Raw genomic sequence first — 16,513 nt, 5'->3', positions numbered from 1 at the left:
AGGGAGTTAAAGGGTGTGCACATCTGGCATGTGGGGACATGGGTTAGTGGTGGCCATGGCAGTGTTGGACTCAATGATCTTAGAGAGCTTTCCCAACCCTAATGACTCCCTAATTCTCTAACATCAACCCTAATTCTCTAACATCAGTCTTTTTCTCTGCAGCATTGGAAACTCAAGGAAAATAGTGCCAAGCATGAGAACGGTGTAAAGTGACCCTGATGGGGGAGCTGGGATGTGGAAGCTCAGCAAGGTTTCCTTGTAGACACCAATGAGCTGAAATAGTTGTAATTGAAAGTGGGAATTCTCATGGTCGTGCTGAGCTTCATCTTAGTGTCAGCAAGTGTTTTTAAGCTCTCTGCTTATATTGGCATCATGCCTTTAAAATCAGGAATTCTTTGGCTGTAAAGAATAAATCCACAAAGGAGCCAGGGCTGTGTAGCTGGTGAGCTGGGGGTATGACACCTCTCAGGGGGAATAGATGTGTTATTTTGCTGTATAAACATATCACACACATCTTTGTGGTCCTTGGTGTATTAAACTGAGCTGTCAGGTTACATTCGATCAGTGTTCACAGGGTTATACCTTCCAAGCTGCTTTTGAAAGCTGGTTTTGTTCAAGCTCATCCAAGTAATCCTGTCACACACAAGTGGGATAAGCAGATGTCACGGGCATTTCAGGGAATATTGTGGATCTGTAGCCAAGGCAAATCAATAAGTAGGAGGGGTGATGGATAAACTCAAGATATTTTCCTCCCCTTGTCCTCTGATGAGGTTAACCCTGTGCTGAAGTGATGTTCCTATTAATAATTGGAGAAAATTAACCAGCCTTGCAGTGTTTTCTGGTTTTAATTGATGATTGTCTGGTACTATCACCTCATTTACTCTGGGCAGGTTTGAAGAGTGCTCCCACCCTTCTGCTCTGCCCACTGAGGGGTCACAGGGTGTTCTTGTAACAGCCAAAAGAGGAGAGAGGAAGGCAGAGAGGGGCTTTGGAGAAAGGGATGGAGGGACAGGACAAGGGGAATGGCTTCCCAATGCCAGAGGGCAGGGCTGAAATTCTACCCTGTGAGGGTGGGCTGGCCCTGGCACAGGGTGCCAGAGCAGCTGTGGCTGCCCCTGCATCCCTGGCAGTGCCCAAGGCCAGGCTGGACAGGGCTTGGGGCACCCTGGGACAGTGGAAGGTGTCCCTGCCATGGCAGGGGTGGCACTGGATGGGCTTTGAGGTCCCTCCCAACCCAACCCATTCTGGACTGGGTATAACTCTTGAGATTAGGTGCATAAAAAACCCTGGGTTTTGCCACTATTCCAGAGAATCCTGGCAGAAACTCCCAGGTGTTTGGGTCTAAGGCAGTTTTGAGCAGAGATCAGGAGCAGAGCTCATGGTTGGGCAGATGGGATTTGTATCCTGGCTCCAAGATTTGTGCACCAGTTTGGGAAAAGCCTTGTGCTGGTGCTGGAGGGTTGGGAAGCCCAGCCTAGCCTCACAAGGACGTTCTGTGTTTCTGTGTGTCTGGGTGTGTTTTAGAAGGATTGACATGACAAGATCTAGATGTCTTTGATTAAAAGGCAGAATTGAAACAGGAAGGTGAAACTCATTCATCACACACCCATTATGAGTAAAGAATATTCCCTGGTGACTTTGTTAGCATCACTTCCACCTGGGAAATTTTCCAGCCCATTTGGGAGCCCCTTCAGTCATCCCTCAGGACCTGGCTGTGCAATACTTTGGGGCTGTGTAGTTAATGATGTAATTTATTGATTCCCAACTGCATGGGTTAGGAAGTCAAGAGATTTTATTGGAAATAAACCTTTGGCTGTGTGTGTTGAAGCAGGATTGAGTTCTTGCATGGTCTGTGAGGGTGTTAGACCTGTCTGCAGCTCCTTCTTACTTACTGAAGTGCCAGGATTCCTGACAGACGGGTGTTTGGATATTCCCTTCTTTCCTTCCCTCTAGAAAGCTTTATCCCATTCCTTTGTACTAAATCAAGAGGTGCTTTTTAAAAACAATGAATTAAGTGCTGTTGTATGCTCCCAGTGTACAGCTATAGGAGTTACATTTATGGAGAGTGTTCTCTTTAACAGCTGGATGAAATAAATGGTTTCATGTGCAGCACTGGAGAACTCTGTACTCTCAAATCAAGGCCAGAAGCAGCTCAATGATTGAAGAATTGTCAGCATCTTGTGCAATCCCACTAAGTGCTTCTTTTCATTGATCTGCAACTTCACTGTTGGCAATTAAATCCCTTTCAGTGCAGAGTATAAACATTTTTTAACAGGAGGTAGCAAAATCTTTTGTCCTGAATGATTTTCTTCTCTGTTTTATAATTAAGTACAAAGTGTGTCACCAGCCTTGCTGTTCACTTGTGCTAAATACCTGCTCACTGTGGAGTAATTGCTATCAGCAGATGACAGAGCTGCAAGGAGCTGTGCTTTCGAAGGCATGTTCTTCATTTGCATAATCAAATGCTTTGTTAGTGTCCTTGGAAATTAGGATGAAAGATGACTGTGTGCTAAAAATGAGAAATTGTTTTTAGCAAATTATGTGTATCCAGTACAACAGCTGAGCTGCTCTGGGGCCTGTTTGATGCGTGTTGGCTGCTGCACCCACAGCCTCCTCCCTCCTGGCGGTAACAGCTCCTGGCACCTGCCTTCCCCATCCAGATATTGCACTGACCAACGTCTAATCAATATGAAATGGACAATCAGGGCTGCAATCTGATTAATTATTTCAAGCCTTGTAAAGTGCTTGTAAAAGAGCTGGTGGTCTGTGGGGTAGATATGTCCTGAATTCCAGGACTCCAGAGATGTCCTGGGGGTTTGTATGGGTTGTGACAGTTTGTACCAGCTCCCCACTTACCCATGGTAAAGCTGGAGAAAATGCTTTTGAAAGATCTGGGGTTTTATCTTGCATTAAGAAGTTTGGAGAAAATTTGAGTTAGGCAGATACAGTGTTGTCAAGAGTTAACTTACCAAAGCAGTGAAAGAAAATTAATACTATTTTAAAATTAAATGATGGGATAAAATATTTCTTTGGTAGGCTGAATGCTCAGTCCCAAAGATAATGCTGCAGAACACTGAAAACTCTTATCATTTTCCAATTTGTGCAGTAAGGACTTTGAACTTAATCCTAAACTTTCCTCTCAGGAAAGTGGGAAATTTAGTGCTGTTTCTGAGTTGATCTCTGAAGTTGCCTGAGGCCAGGCGTGGAGGCTGAATCCGGATGCAGGCAGGAGGAGCAGTGACAGGATATGGTACAGCCTCATTTCTGGATGGCACTCCAGACCTGGCTGTCCCACACCTGGGCATGGAAAAGCTGGATGATTTTATGTTTAAGAAAAAAGTTTGGCGGCTGTGAGTTTGACATGGTCCTGCAGCAGTGTCCCTGAGGGGATTTCATTCCCCAGGGCCAGGGGTGCCCAGGCCACTTGGGACTGGCCGGGCTGGGGGTGGCCATGGCACACCCTGTGCTGGCTCTTGGCACCTCCTGTGCTCTTTGGTGCTCCTGAACCCATCTGCACACATCTTGGCCAGGCACAATGAGAGGGTTCTGCACTGATGATTCTCTGGGAATGTCACATCTGGCAATTCCAACAGGGCTTTTTTGTCAGTGGAGAGCAGCTGGACTGTTCCTGTGGCTGTGATGTTCCCAATGACCACCCCTGGCCAACCTTGAACTCTTTGGGACTGTGCAGATGGGTTGAAAGGAGCCAGAACACAGAGTTTAGATCAGATTTTAGTGGTTTGCACGTTAGGAAGAGAGACAGTGATGGAAAGCTGCATATTAACTGTATTTATTACACAAATTCATGTCTCCAGAGGACAGTGTTTGCTGGCCCTCCCAGGTGCAGAGTCTCTCTGGGTCACCTGAGTCACTTGAGTTACCTACAGGTGTCCCCAGGGTGGCCTTGCCTGCTCCTTGGTGTGATGATAGTCACAAATACAGCAGGGTCACGTGGAGGGGACTGGAGTTCTGTGTCTTGAGTTTGTGTGTTTGAGTGAAAAACAGAGGATTTTGAGATTTAAGGCATATCAAAGGGTACAGGGATGGAAGATAGTGAAAGCGGATGGAAGATAGTGAAAGCTGCATTTCCTGTCTGGGAAATGGCAATGTTCCTCAGTCCTCAGCAGCAAATTCTGGCTTTATTCCTTTTTCAGTGGAAGAGTGGCTGTTGGTGGATGCAGTATCAGCCCAGTGGAAAAAGGGGAGCCTGTTTCAGCATCACAGTCACTGCTCTCCAGAATCCCAGTGCAGCAATTGCAGTTTATCCAAAGCAGAGTATGGAGACAGCCAGCAAATGAAGTTAGCTTGGTGCTTGTTTAGCTGCTGGGTGGAGATGAATTCCTCTGATGATAAACAATCTCAGAAAGTTGGGTTGTCAGTGTCATAGTGACATTAAGGGTTTTTTCCCCCAGAGTTTTTGCACTGAGCCAGTCAGGGTAGGAAAAGAGCAATCTTGTCTGTGTGACCTTGAAGTGCTGTTGATGAGGACTGGAGCCCTCCTCATGAAACCTGTGATTGGTGGCGTTTGTCACTGAGGAGGGATTTCAACTCCCCAAATAGATGCAGTGGGCCGGAGAACTGGTTCTGATTTATCCATCATGGTTATCAGCAGGCAGGGCTGTGTGTGCTGGGACTCCTGCACAGCTGGGCTGGGGCACAGTGTGGGTGCAGTGGTGTCACACAGGAGAGGCAGAACCCACGGGTACAGCTGGTGGGGGACTGGGAATAACATTGATATTACTGCAGGCAGCATCTCCCAAGGGCAGACTCACAGGAATGGCGCTCAGGGGCTGAGCAGTGCGGGTGTGAGCAGCAGCAGGGAACACCCAGGAGACAGGGGCATTCCCAGCCCTTTTCTCCCAGGGAGGAGAAGCAGATCCCAGCACTGAGCTGTGCTGAATAAATGTGACACATGAGAGAGGCTAAAGGAAAGGATTTAATGAATGCATTAAGAGCAAGGTGTTTCCTGTAGGTTTGGAAGTATCACCTCTGCAGGATTTCCAGACCACCTGCTAGAGCCATGTAGTAGGGTGACAAGGCTGAGTCCTCAAAGCCATTGTGTAAGAAAACCCAACAAACCCAAAAACTTGTAACTCCTACAGCCATAAGGACTGGGAACATAGATCCACCTATTCCTGAACAAGCTGTTGCTCATTTCTCTCCTCCCGGGGGACCTGCCTTAACATGTGTGTGAATCACATTCTAACTTCTAATAATGTTTGCTCAAAGAGGATTGATCCAAAGAGTTCATGCAAGCAAAGTTTCCTTTACCTAGAACCTGCAGATTATTGCAGTGAGATAGACCTTGGGCATATGGCAGAGTAATTGTTTTTGTCCTTCTGGAGTCCCACTCTTGCCCTCGTCATCATCCAATCCAAGTTGGTGGAGGAGCCTCTCTGCCTGTTACAGGTATTCCAGGAGTGAATAAAGAAGGTCCTCATAAAATAAGCCCTCTTTCTTGCTTCCTTTTTCTCCTCTTTACCTCCCTTTTGCCTCCCTTTGTCCCCTTTTTCCCCACCTCCTGTCTACAACCTATGAAAATCCTCTGCTTTACCAGGCTGTTCAGCCTTGCACCGGGCCTGTAAAACACTTAGTGAGCAGCTCCTGGTGTGGTTTATTTTTGATCTGTTAATGAAATTAAACCCAAATGATGCCATGTTTGTGACACATGGCTGCCAGGCTGCCTCCAGGGAGGCAATGGTTGGCAAACATGTGCCCAGGCCATGGGCTGGCAGAGTTCACTCCCCATCCTCTGAATTTCACTCCTTTACTTCAGGGTTTGCACAAAGGAGCTGTCAGCCATTTTCACTGAATGGATATTCTTTCATTATGCATTTAGTAATTTTACCCCTTAAAACTGGCGGAAGGAGGAGTAAAGTTTTCTTGTCTAAAGCTTATTTAGAACACTGGACCCTTTTTTAATTCTAAGCTTATCCCAAGCCCCTTCAAACCTTGCATGTTTCCTTTGGGCTGTGTTTCTGTAGTTGCTGAAGGTTTAAGTCAGTTGTTCCAAGTTGTTGTGCAATATGGCCCTAAATGGGTTCCTGATCCCCCACCTGCAAGGCAGCACCTTTCCCAGTCTTGGGTCAGCAACATTCCCCTGGATTTGTTCTAAGGGGTACCATGGATCAGATCCACACTGGCAGAAGGTTTGGAGAGCAGTTCCAACGGGAAATTGCTGTGGAGCCCCAGTCAGCAAAACTCCAATGTTTGGATGTTAAAATTATAATTATATTCATTATTAATAAAGAGTTGGGAAATAGAAGTAAGTCACTCCATGATCAGCCAAACCAAAAAAGCCAGGGCTGCTGCTAGTATGTGTTCTAAAATTCAGAGCTTGTGTCATGAGGAAGGGTCTGGAGCCCCAGGAGCAGCTGAGGCAGCTGGAAAGGGGCTCAGCCTGGAGAAAAGGAAGCTCAGGGGGGCCCTTGTGGCTCTGCACAGCTCCTGACAGGAGGGGACAGCCGGGGGGGGGTCTGCAGTGGTGCAGTCAACAACCTTGGAAGTGTTCAAAAAACATGTGGATATGGTACTTGAGTGGTGAACATGGTGAGGGATCGAACTTGGTGGTCTTAAAGATCTTTTGCAACGTTAACCATTCTGTGAGAAGCACGGAGCTCACGTGGTGTTGGCTCCCTCAGTGGGTCAGTTCCCTCCGTTGGTTCCCTCAGTGAGGGAGTGATGACGAGTAACAGCGATGGGCAACAGCAGCACTAAACAGGCTCTGTCTTCTCTGCCACGTGTTTTATTTTGAGCACAGTTACTGGGGCAGGTGGGTTTGATTCAGTTTCACATTTGCCTGGATGGTTCTTGATGGAAACAAAATGGAGCTGCCCGGAGTGCGAGTGGCCCAGCAGTGGCTTTGGGTTGGCCTGTCTGTGTCACATTTAACCATTTTCTCTCTCTGTTGTTGTTGTTGCAGATAAAGAGGTGGGAGTTGGCGCACTTGCTGACAATGACGACCCTGGTGCTAGGGGCCCAGCTGTCCCCAAAATATCAGGACTAGAAAGGAGCCAAGAGAAGAGCCAGGACAGCAGCAAAGACCCAATACTTGAGCCTGTGGTGCCTAAAGACCCCCATCCTCAGGTGACGCCGCCGCCGCTGGAGCCGCCACCCGAGGGCCGCTGCCCCAGCCCCGCACTCGCCCCACGCCCGGAGGCTCCGGCTCCAGCGCCCGCCCCGACCGTGCCGGTGCCCCCGGCCCCCGAGGAGCCCGGCCGCCCGCCCGCCGGCCAGCCCTGTGGTCAGCCCTGCGGCCAGCCCTCCGGCCAGCCCCCGGCCGGCCAGCACCCGCCGCGGCCGCAGTCGCCGCTGCCCCCGGCACACCCGGCCCTGCCCGCCGTGCAGCCCCATCCCCAGAGCCTCTCGCAGCCGCTCTCTGCCTACAACAGCAGCAGCTTGAGCCTCAACAGCTTAAGGTAGGTGCACAGAGAGGGGTCTGGGATGCTGGGCTGAGCCTGGAGGGGAACTGGATAAAGAAGGGACAGCACAGCCCATCCCATCCCGGGGAAATAAAGGGTACTTTGTGCATTTAACCTCGATTCCTCCACTGAGATGAGCCAGGATCACTCTCGGTGGCCCGGTGATCCCATAAACTGGGTATTTTAAGTTCATCTGCTTTGGATTTTTTTTCCCTGCCGTACTTGGGTTTTTGGAGGGAATTTTACACAGTGTAGATCAGGGGAAGAAAAGCCCAGTTCCTGCACTGGGCTGCTCACTGAATGAAGGCTGACAGTTTTCCCCTCCCATCCCTGCAAATATCTGTTTTCTCCAAGTGCTGCCATGCCCCAGGGAGAGCAGCCCAGGAGCCCTCGATCAAGGTCCAGCTGGTGACAGCAGTCACACACCAGGCACTTCACAGTTCCGTGTTTTCCTGCACTGCTGACACCTTGCAGGCTTCAGTGTTTTTCTCTCATGTGGCCACGGTGAGGTCAGCCTCACCTTTTCTCTGTAGATAACAAAGATGAGCAGTGAGATTAAACACTGTGTGCACAGGAACCCATGATGTCCCTCTGAGTCAGGGACCTCAGGTTTCCCCTACTCTAAGCTGGGTTGCCATTCTCCAAATCTGAGCTCCCAGCAGGCAGGTGTGACCTTCAAGACCTGGGGAAGTAGCGCTGTGGTTGCTTCATGGTTTGACTAAAGATTGGGAGGTGTTTAAAACCTGGATTTATTTTTAACCAAGCTGGTATTGCTTGTCTTTAAAAGTCACTGCGATAGAAGCGTGTCGTTACTTGAAATAAAGACAAGCAGCATTAAGCCTTCCATGAATGTATTTTAAATACTCACTAGTAGGAAATGAAACCTGAAAAATTGCAGGTGGTGTAATCACAAATACTTCTTTTGTTGACTCGTCTTATCTCATTTTATTGTGGAGTAGAGAGGGACATTACCTGTACAATAAGCACAAATCTGTTGTTGCCTTCTCAACTTCATTTCACATTTTCTGCAGTCTTTCATCTTAGTAATTCACTTAAAAAAAATTAAATTTTTATTAATGCAGTGATTTTGAGTTTCATTTGCCTGAAAACATGAACCAGGAGCAGTCGTGTAGAAAGAACCTGATAATTAAGTCATGAATGTACAGGGCTGATTACTCCTTTGTGCTGTTGTGGGACAATACCAACCTCTTACAGCAAGGGAGAGCACGGCTCGGGTGTGTGGGGACCACCGGAAGTAAAAGAGGCCAGAGCAGGTGTTGGAGAAAGGGGTACCCCAGTGCTAGGACTGGAAATGGTAACTGGGATTTGTAACACGAGTTACACCCGTGCTGTTCGACGTGAGGGGCTGCTGAGGTTGTGTTCCTGTGTGTGTGCTGGGCCTTTTCTCTCTCCTGACGGCTCCTCCTCTCCTTCACAGCAGCAGCAGGAGCAGCACCCCCGCCAAGACCCAGGCGCCTCCCCCGCACATCTCGCACCACCCGTCGGCGTCGCCGTTCCCGCTGTCCCTGGCCAGCCACAGCCCCCTGCACAGCTTCCCGCCCGCCCTGCAGCCCCCCGCTCACCCTCACCACCCCAATATGTTTGCCCCTCCCACGGCTCTGCCCCCGCCACCCCCGCTGACCTCAGGGACGCTGCAGGTTCCAGGACACCCAGCTGGGAGCACTTACTCAGGTGAGAGCTGTGACGGACGCTGCTCTGGGTTTGGTCAGCATGACTGGGCTTTGGGCCTTGTGGTGAGGGCTGCTGGTGGGGAGAAGCTGTACTGACTGCTGAACACAGTGACAGCAAAGCCAAACAAACACCTAGGCACAGCCAGAGACTTTCCCTCTGTCCTGGGACTGACTGCTTTGGGAAGGCTGTGGTTCTCCCAGGTTAGTTTTGTTAACCCACAGGGAAAACACAGCTGAGTTCACGAGGTGCCCACGTGGAATCTGTGCCCCCCACAGCAAAGGTCTCCACGCAGTTGTGGTCTGTGCCCAGCGGAGTTTCCCTGGCTTCAGGGAGAGTCTGTGCTGGCTGAGCTCACAGCAGTGCTGGGCTCAGGTGTGCTCAGAAGGTTTGGGTTGGAGGGACCTTAAAGCCCATCCAGTGCCAGCCCTGCCATGGGCAGGGACACCTCCCACTGTCCCAGGCTGCTCCAAGCCCTGTCCAGCCTGGCCTTGGGCACTGCCAGGGATCCAGGGGCAGCCACAGCTGCTCTGGGCACCCTGTGCCAGGGCCTGACCGGGGAAGAAAATGGAGCATTTGTGAAATGTAATTTTGTGTCCATGAGCACCAGGGTGCTTATGTGAGCAGCAGCCACTTGTTTGCTCACTCCAGCCTGCTCTTCCACCCTCACCTATTTAGGACTGGGTCCATGTCCATAAATGCTCAGAGAAGTGTGAAAACAGGCTTGACGACAGGGGAAATGGAAACTTTGTAATGTCTCAGGCCTTCAGGATCTGAGGGAAGACCTGAGGGGGCTTTCTTACCCTGTACTGCCTCATGATTATCCACAGACAGCAAAGGAAGCGGCACAAGGCCTGGAAAAGCCCCAGAGCTTGGGGGAGTTGTTTTATTGTTTGTTTTCCCCTGCACTCGGCATTGGTGAGGCCACACCTGGAGTGCTGTGTCCACTTTGGCCCCCCAATTTAGGAAGGACATGGAGGGGCTGGAGTGTGTCCAGAGAAGGGCAGCAAGGCTGCTGGCAGGTCTGGAACACAAGTCCTGTGAGGAGGGGCTGAGGGAGCTGGGGTTGTTGATCCTGGAGAAGAGGAGGCTCAGGGAGACCTCATCACTCTCTGCCACTCCCTGACAGGAGGGTGCAGCCAGGGGGGGTCGGGCTCTGCTCCCAGGGAACAGTGACAAGACAAGAGTACCCAGCCTTAAGCTGCACCAGGGGACGTTTAGGCTGGACATTAGAAACAAATTCTCCACAGAAGGAGTGATGGGGAATCTGAATGGGCTGCCCAGGGAGGTGGTGGAGTCACTGTCCCTGGAGATACTTAGGAAGAGACTGGATGTGGCACTCAGTGACAAGAAGGTGTTGGGTCACATGTTGGACTCGATGATCTCCAAGGTCTTTTCCAAGCCCGTTAACGCTGTGACTCTGTGCTTGTGTGTTTCAGAGCAAGACCTCCTGCGCCAGGAGCTGAACACGCGGTTCCTGGCCTCGCAGAGCGCCGACCGCGGGGCCTCGCTGGGCCCGCCGCCCTACCTGAGGACAGAGTTCCACCAGCACCAGCACCAGCACCAGCACACACACCAACACACCCACCAGCACACCTTCACGCCCTTCCCCCACGCCATCCCTCCCACTGCCATCATGCCGACGCCAGCACCGCCCATGGTGCGTACCCCAGGCAGAAATGTGAGGATAAGTAGAGCACAACTCTATTCTTTATTACAAAAGTATTGTGGAGAATTTGCCAGGTTGTGGGGAAGGGCTCCTGTGCTGCCCAGGGGTATCTGGGCAGGAGAGGCAGGGCTGTCCCTCTGTCACAGTGTGAGGTTCAGGTAGCAGCACAGGACTGAGGGACGAGACTCTGGCCAGTCCTGCTTGGAGTGTTCACTCAGGGGCCTCTTCCGTTGTCCTGTCCCGAAAAGATCTTGATTTACTTTGAAGAAAGAAAAAATCCCAAACAGTTTAATTGGAAACTAATTTTCTGCATATTTTTTCCTCTCTGTTGGTTGCCAAATAATAGAGAAGTTTTCTTCTATTTTGCCAACAGAAGTAAGGCAAGGAAATATAAAGTAACTAGTTTGTGCTTTGATCCCTTTGCAGTTTGACAAATATCCTACAAAAGTTGACCCCTTCTACCGTCACAGTGTGAGTTTTATTGCTCTGTTTCCAACTGACTTCACTCCTTTTCTGTGGTGGGTTGGGATCACCACTCAATCAATGGCAGCGTCAAATCTCTCCCTAATCATCACTCCAGGATTTACCATTATCGTCCTTGGTTGCTTTGGCTTTTGAAGGCTTGCATTCATGGTGCTTGTTTCTGATAAAGATGCAGTATCAGCTTTTCCAATCAAAAGATCTCTTGCTCACACACCGTTTGGATCCAGGTTTGATGTGAAAAGATGAGACAGAAGGGCTGACTGTTCCACGAAGCAGGAGATAGCAGTGATTCCATCACGGTGTTTCAGTTGTGCCACAAACCCTTGGGCTGATATTTTTGCTAAGGAACTTAAAATGAACTGACAAACTATCAGACAAATCCTCCAGGGATAGATAATCTAATAGTTTTCCCAATCTATCATATTTTGTTTGATAAAATCTGAAAACCTGTCTTATTCATATTTCAAAGGCTCATCTGATCCACTGGGCTTGTTATGTTTTGAAAGCTCTGTGTGATGACAGCAACATGAATCCATCTATGCTCTAGATGTGTTTACCTAAGCTACCAAAAATGTTGCTTATCAAGACGAACTGATTTTTAAAATTCCAGTTACATGTAAAGCTTCTGCTCCTAAGGGTTTCAATCCACTGATTGATTTGCTGGTGAACTCTGGGTTGTATTTTCTTCATCCTATTGGCAGAGGCAGGTGTCTGGCAAGAGTTTCTTAATCCAAGAGCAATATTTTGATGAGAGAAGGAGTACTGCATCAGCACTCAGAAATCTGCAGAGCATTTGGCTTTATGTGTTGGTTTTGCTTAGAAGTGGAACTGGGCAAAAAAAACTGGTTAAGACGATGGTGTCTGGATTAAACACACCCCTGCTCACAGCCTGTCCTGCCCCTGAACTGTCCTGTCCATGTCTGGCACTTCATTTGAGTAGCTGGGACTCAGTGTTGGCAGGCTCAGAGCTCCAGGAACACTGGGCAGACATTCCCCCTTCCACTCCAAAGGGCACTGCTGCTCACCTGCACCAATGTTCAGTTGCACTCTTGATTTGCTGAGCTTCAGGAGATCGTCATCAGTGTGGCCTGTGGATCCCAGCAGGGACATGGAATTGGGAGATAGTACATGGATTTGAGACAAATCAAGCACAGAAGTTGGCAGTGTAGGATAGGAAGCGTTGCAGAAGTCTCCAGCTGTATCTGCTGTTCAAATTCAGTCAAATAATACCAACAATCTGGGAGCTACCTGGATTGCAAAGGTTATGGCCTCACCCCTCTAAGGTCAGGAAAGCTCCATGCTGTGCTCCCTTAGCCAGGGAGCCGTGCTGGGACCAAGGCATGGATCTGGCCTCTCCTGCCTTCCCTGGGGAAAGGTTCGTCCTTGGGAAGGGGCTGCCCCGTGGTCAGTGTGGGACATCTGCTCCCAGGGGATGCCCATGATGTCTGCACTGGGGTAACAGCCTGTCTGTGACCCCAGTGAGGCAGGCCAGGCCAGCCACGTGTCCCCTGGTCCCACCCCTGGGACTGGTCAGGGCACAGGGAATGGGAGATGCCCCTTAGCTGGGCTGGGGCACACCCACAGGGCAGGAGAAATACAAATACTGTCAGAATGTGGCACTTCTGCAGAGCTGTTCTGGGGACAAGAGCTCCCTCTGTAGATTCACACCTGGAGCTCAGATACCTTAAAGCTGGCAGTGAGTGTGGGTGAACTTTGTAGGAGACCAGGGTCTGTTTGAGACTTGAAATCCATCTACTTTGGAACAGGGAATGCAGCTCACATAGCAGCTAATGTTGAGTTTTAAATCAGTGTTATTTCTTCTCTTTTAGCACAGTGAGGCTTTGCTTTTACCTGCAGCTGCTGCCAGGTCTAGTTTAGCATCACATACACCTGGCCAAGGGAAGCTGTGGTCACTTGATGTTTCCCCAGGGAAAGCTAGAAGGGAAGGCTGCTGCTCAAAAGAGAAAGAATACTGAGGAAGAAGGAAACATTGGACTATGAAATATGAATTCTGAAAGCTGGAGGAATTTAACTGATACAAATTAATCATGGAGATAAACTATATTTTATTAATAATTCTGACCTTGAGGAAAGGTCACATTTAATTAACTTACCACTTGTTATAAAACTGAGGAAAGAATTCATTTTTATTAGTCATAGCCAATAGAATATGAAGTATTACATCTTTTGCCATCACTTAGAATTAGTCCATTACACAGAGAATTAAAGACAGAAGACACTGGAGAATTTAAAGCACATTTTACTCATTAAAAGTTATTGTAAATGAGGACAAATGTCTCTTAATGGTTTCTCAAATGCCTACAGTTCAGTATCAACTAATCTCAAAATGTTTTCTGCACCATTGGATGGAGCAAGTCCAAATTAAATAGAATTAAAAACAACAGCAGCAACAGAAACGGAGGCTCAATACCAGCCTTTTAAACTGAGAAAATCTTCTGATATCTCTGAAATGTTTTCTCAGCTTTCAGTAAATAAAATATGGATAAATGACATTGCAAGATAAGCTAGTGGAAGGAAAAATTATGAAGAAAAGCACACATGTATGCCTGGCATGTCCAAATCCATCACAACTTTGTGGTACTGATTTACTCTGGGATGGGATTTGCTCAGTGTTTTCCCACCCCTTATGTCCAGTCTTTGACTTTGCCCAGTCCTGCTTCTGTTCAATTGGCCATTAACTCATTTTTTTTTTTAATCTTAAAAGTAGCACACATTAGTTTGACTTTGCTCAGCCATGGTCAGAGGGGAATTGGTCTCAGCCAAAGAACCCTGTTAGATTTTAGGGTGGCAATTCCAGTGGAGCTGGATCCTCTCTTAGATCTATCCCCTTTGAGATCCATCCCTTCCTAGATCCATCCCTTCCTAGATCCATCTCCTCCTAAATCCATCCCCTCTGAGATCCGTCCCCTCCTAGATCCGTCCCCTCCTAGATCCATCCCCTCCTAGATCCATCCCCTCCTAGATCCATCCCTTCCTAGATCCATCCCCTCCTAGATCCATCCCCTCTGAGAACCAGAGGTTTCACACCAAGAATGGGTTTGGTGTGTGATGCTTTAAATCCCTGACTCCCACCATGAAGCAGTTTGGTGTGTGCTAGCAACATATTCATGGAATTGGGAGAGTTTTCTGTCACAGCAAGAGGCAAAGGTTCACTGGCAGAGCACAGAGACAAGGACAGATTAGGATGTGATGGTTTATCATGGAATCACAGAGTGGGTTGGGCTGGAAGGGATGTTAAAAACCATCTCTTCCACCCCTGCCATGGCAAGGACACCTTCTTCTAGCCCAGGCTGCTCCAAGTCCCGTCCAACCTGGCCTTGGGCACTGCCAGGGATCCAGGGGCAGCCACAGCTGCTCTGGGCCCTGTGCCAGGGCCTCCCCACCTTTACAGGGAACAATTTATTTGTTTACTTTACTTGCTTGTTTCCCTTGTGTCTGCATTAGCACAGAGCAGCATCTCATTTGTTCCCAAATTCCCTTAGGACAGAGCACTGGGCTCAGGGAGGTCAGTGGAGATGGGCATGTTTTTGTGCTGAGCAGTCTCTCTTTATAAAAAAGACTCCCATCCATTTCTGGGAGGTTTTTGTGCTAAGCAGTCTCTCTTTATTAATAAACTCCCATCCATTTCTGGGAGGTTCTGCCTTAACATTTTGTTTAAATACTAATCTTTAACAAATCAGATTGTCTGTCTGCTAATATTAGATGTGGCAGGATATCCTCTCAGACAGACTAATGAAGTAAGAATTGTGCATATTTTCCTCATTTCCTACAGATACCATTAAAATCCCAACCTACTAATGGAGTTTTAATGATACAATATCCTAGAACTCGTAAGGGTTTTTTCCACTTAAACAGGAGATTTCTGAGTCTCATTCAGCTCAGGATTCTGCCTTTTCTCTTGAAACAAGTCACAGACTGAAACAATTTAAAACCTCTCTCCAATTTAAAACTTAATAATTGAGGAGCAAATGTCTCCCTTATGCTCTGCTGGCCTGAGGCAGGTACAGGTTGCTGGCTGTCTGATTTTGGAACTGCTTTTAAGCTCTAAACCTCATGACATCTGTGAACATCCCATCGACTGCTTTAACTAACATTGTTGCAATGAGATCACTTCAATGCTTCTCATTGAAGTTTTCTCCATGTAACATTTTCCTACTGTTCTGCAGGAATGCTCTCTGTGTCCTCAGCTGCCTGTGCTGGTGGTGACCCAGTGTTGATGTTCTTCTCTTTCTGTTGCAGCTGTTTCACTCCTATCCTCCAGCTGTATCAGGTATTCCTCCCATGATCCCTCCCACCGGCCCTTTTGGCTCGCTGCAAGGAGCTTTCCAGCCCAAGGTAAGGCAGGAATCACCTGGGACTGCAGCCAGGCAGGGCTGGGCTTAGCTGGGGGTTCACATCCTGGAGAGGCTTGAGCTCTGACCTACAGCTTCATTCCACAGGGCACTGTTGTCTTTTTCCAGATGTACCACAAAGAGAAGTTATTTCTCATTAGGTTCAGATACATCTACAAACTTTTTTTTTTCTTTTAATTATTTATATAAAGGCATGGTTAACTTTAGAAGCAATATAATTAGTTCTGAGATAGTGTGCATTAATGAAAGGTCATGTAATAATCAGGATTTTAAGAAATGATGCTCATTCTTGTTTACTCATTTCCATAATTACCTCCCAGCTCCAGCACAGTGCAGAACACTGATTTGGCTCTACTCATGGGTGATAACTGGGGGAGAGAAATGTGGCTTTTCTCTTTTGTTTTTATGGAGTCACTCTTTATTTATCAGTGGGAGGAAGTAAGTCTGTAGTCTTTGCAACTAAAGACCGAAATCATGAGTAGAATTTCTGCAGAGGATTCTTCCTTAAATTGGCCCATCCACTCTAATGACTGAATATGTAAATTGCAGTTCATTAGTGAGATTCTTTGTCTGTATGGTAATCAGACTGTTAACAACTCTCTTACTTAATTGTCAGTTACGCTGGAGTTGATTTCTGTTTTCTTCATTTTGACATAGGAACAAGCTCTCTCTACATGTAGGGGGTTGGGTTGTTTGGTGTGGTTTTTTTTGTTTTGTTTTGTTTTTTTGGTGGTTTTTTTTTGTTTGTTTTGTTTTTTTTTTTTGTTTTTTTTTTTTTTTTTTTTTTTTGTTTGTTTGTTTGGGGTTTGGCTCCCCATGAAACCGCATTTTATTAACTGACTATTAAAGTTCAAATAATGGGAAGGGCTTTAATTTTT

General features: G+C 47.9%; 1 protein-coding gene across 1 annotated transcript in view; it reads left to right on the top strand.

The window, feature by feature from the left end:
• The window catches only part of AUTS2 (activator of transcription and developmental regulator AUTS2), a 72,647-nt gene that overhangs the window by 36,936 nt on the left and 19,198 nt on the right, over window positions 1-16,513 (top strand). The window contains exons 4-8 of the mRNA XM_053961636.1: window positions 6,923-7,418; window positions 8,860-9,113; window positions 10,550-10,770; window positions 11,206-11,250; window positions 15,523-15,618. Coding sequence (XP_053817611.1) covers window positions 6,923-7,418; window positions 8,860-9,113; window positions 10,550-10,770; window positions 11,206-11,250; window positions 15,523-15,618 — 1,112 coding nt within the window. The remainder of the gene's footprint in view (window positions 1-6,922; window positions 7,419-8,859; window positions 9,114-10,549; window positions 10,771-11,205; window positions 11,251-15,522; window positions 15,619-16,513) is intronic.

This window comes from Vidua chalybeata, chromosome 20, assembly GCF_026979565.1.
Source record: "Vidua chalybeata isolate OUT-0048 chromosome 20, bVidCha1 merged haplotype, whole genome shotgun sequence".
In the NCBI taxonomy this organism is placed as follows: Eukaryota; Metazoa; Chordata; class Aves; order Passeriformes; family Viduidae; genus Vidua; species Vidua chalybeata.
This window is presented reverse-complemented; position numbering and strand designations above follow the sequence as displayed.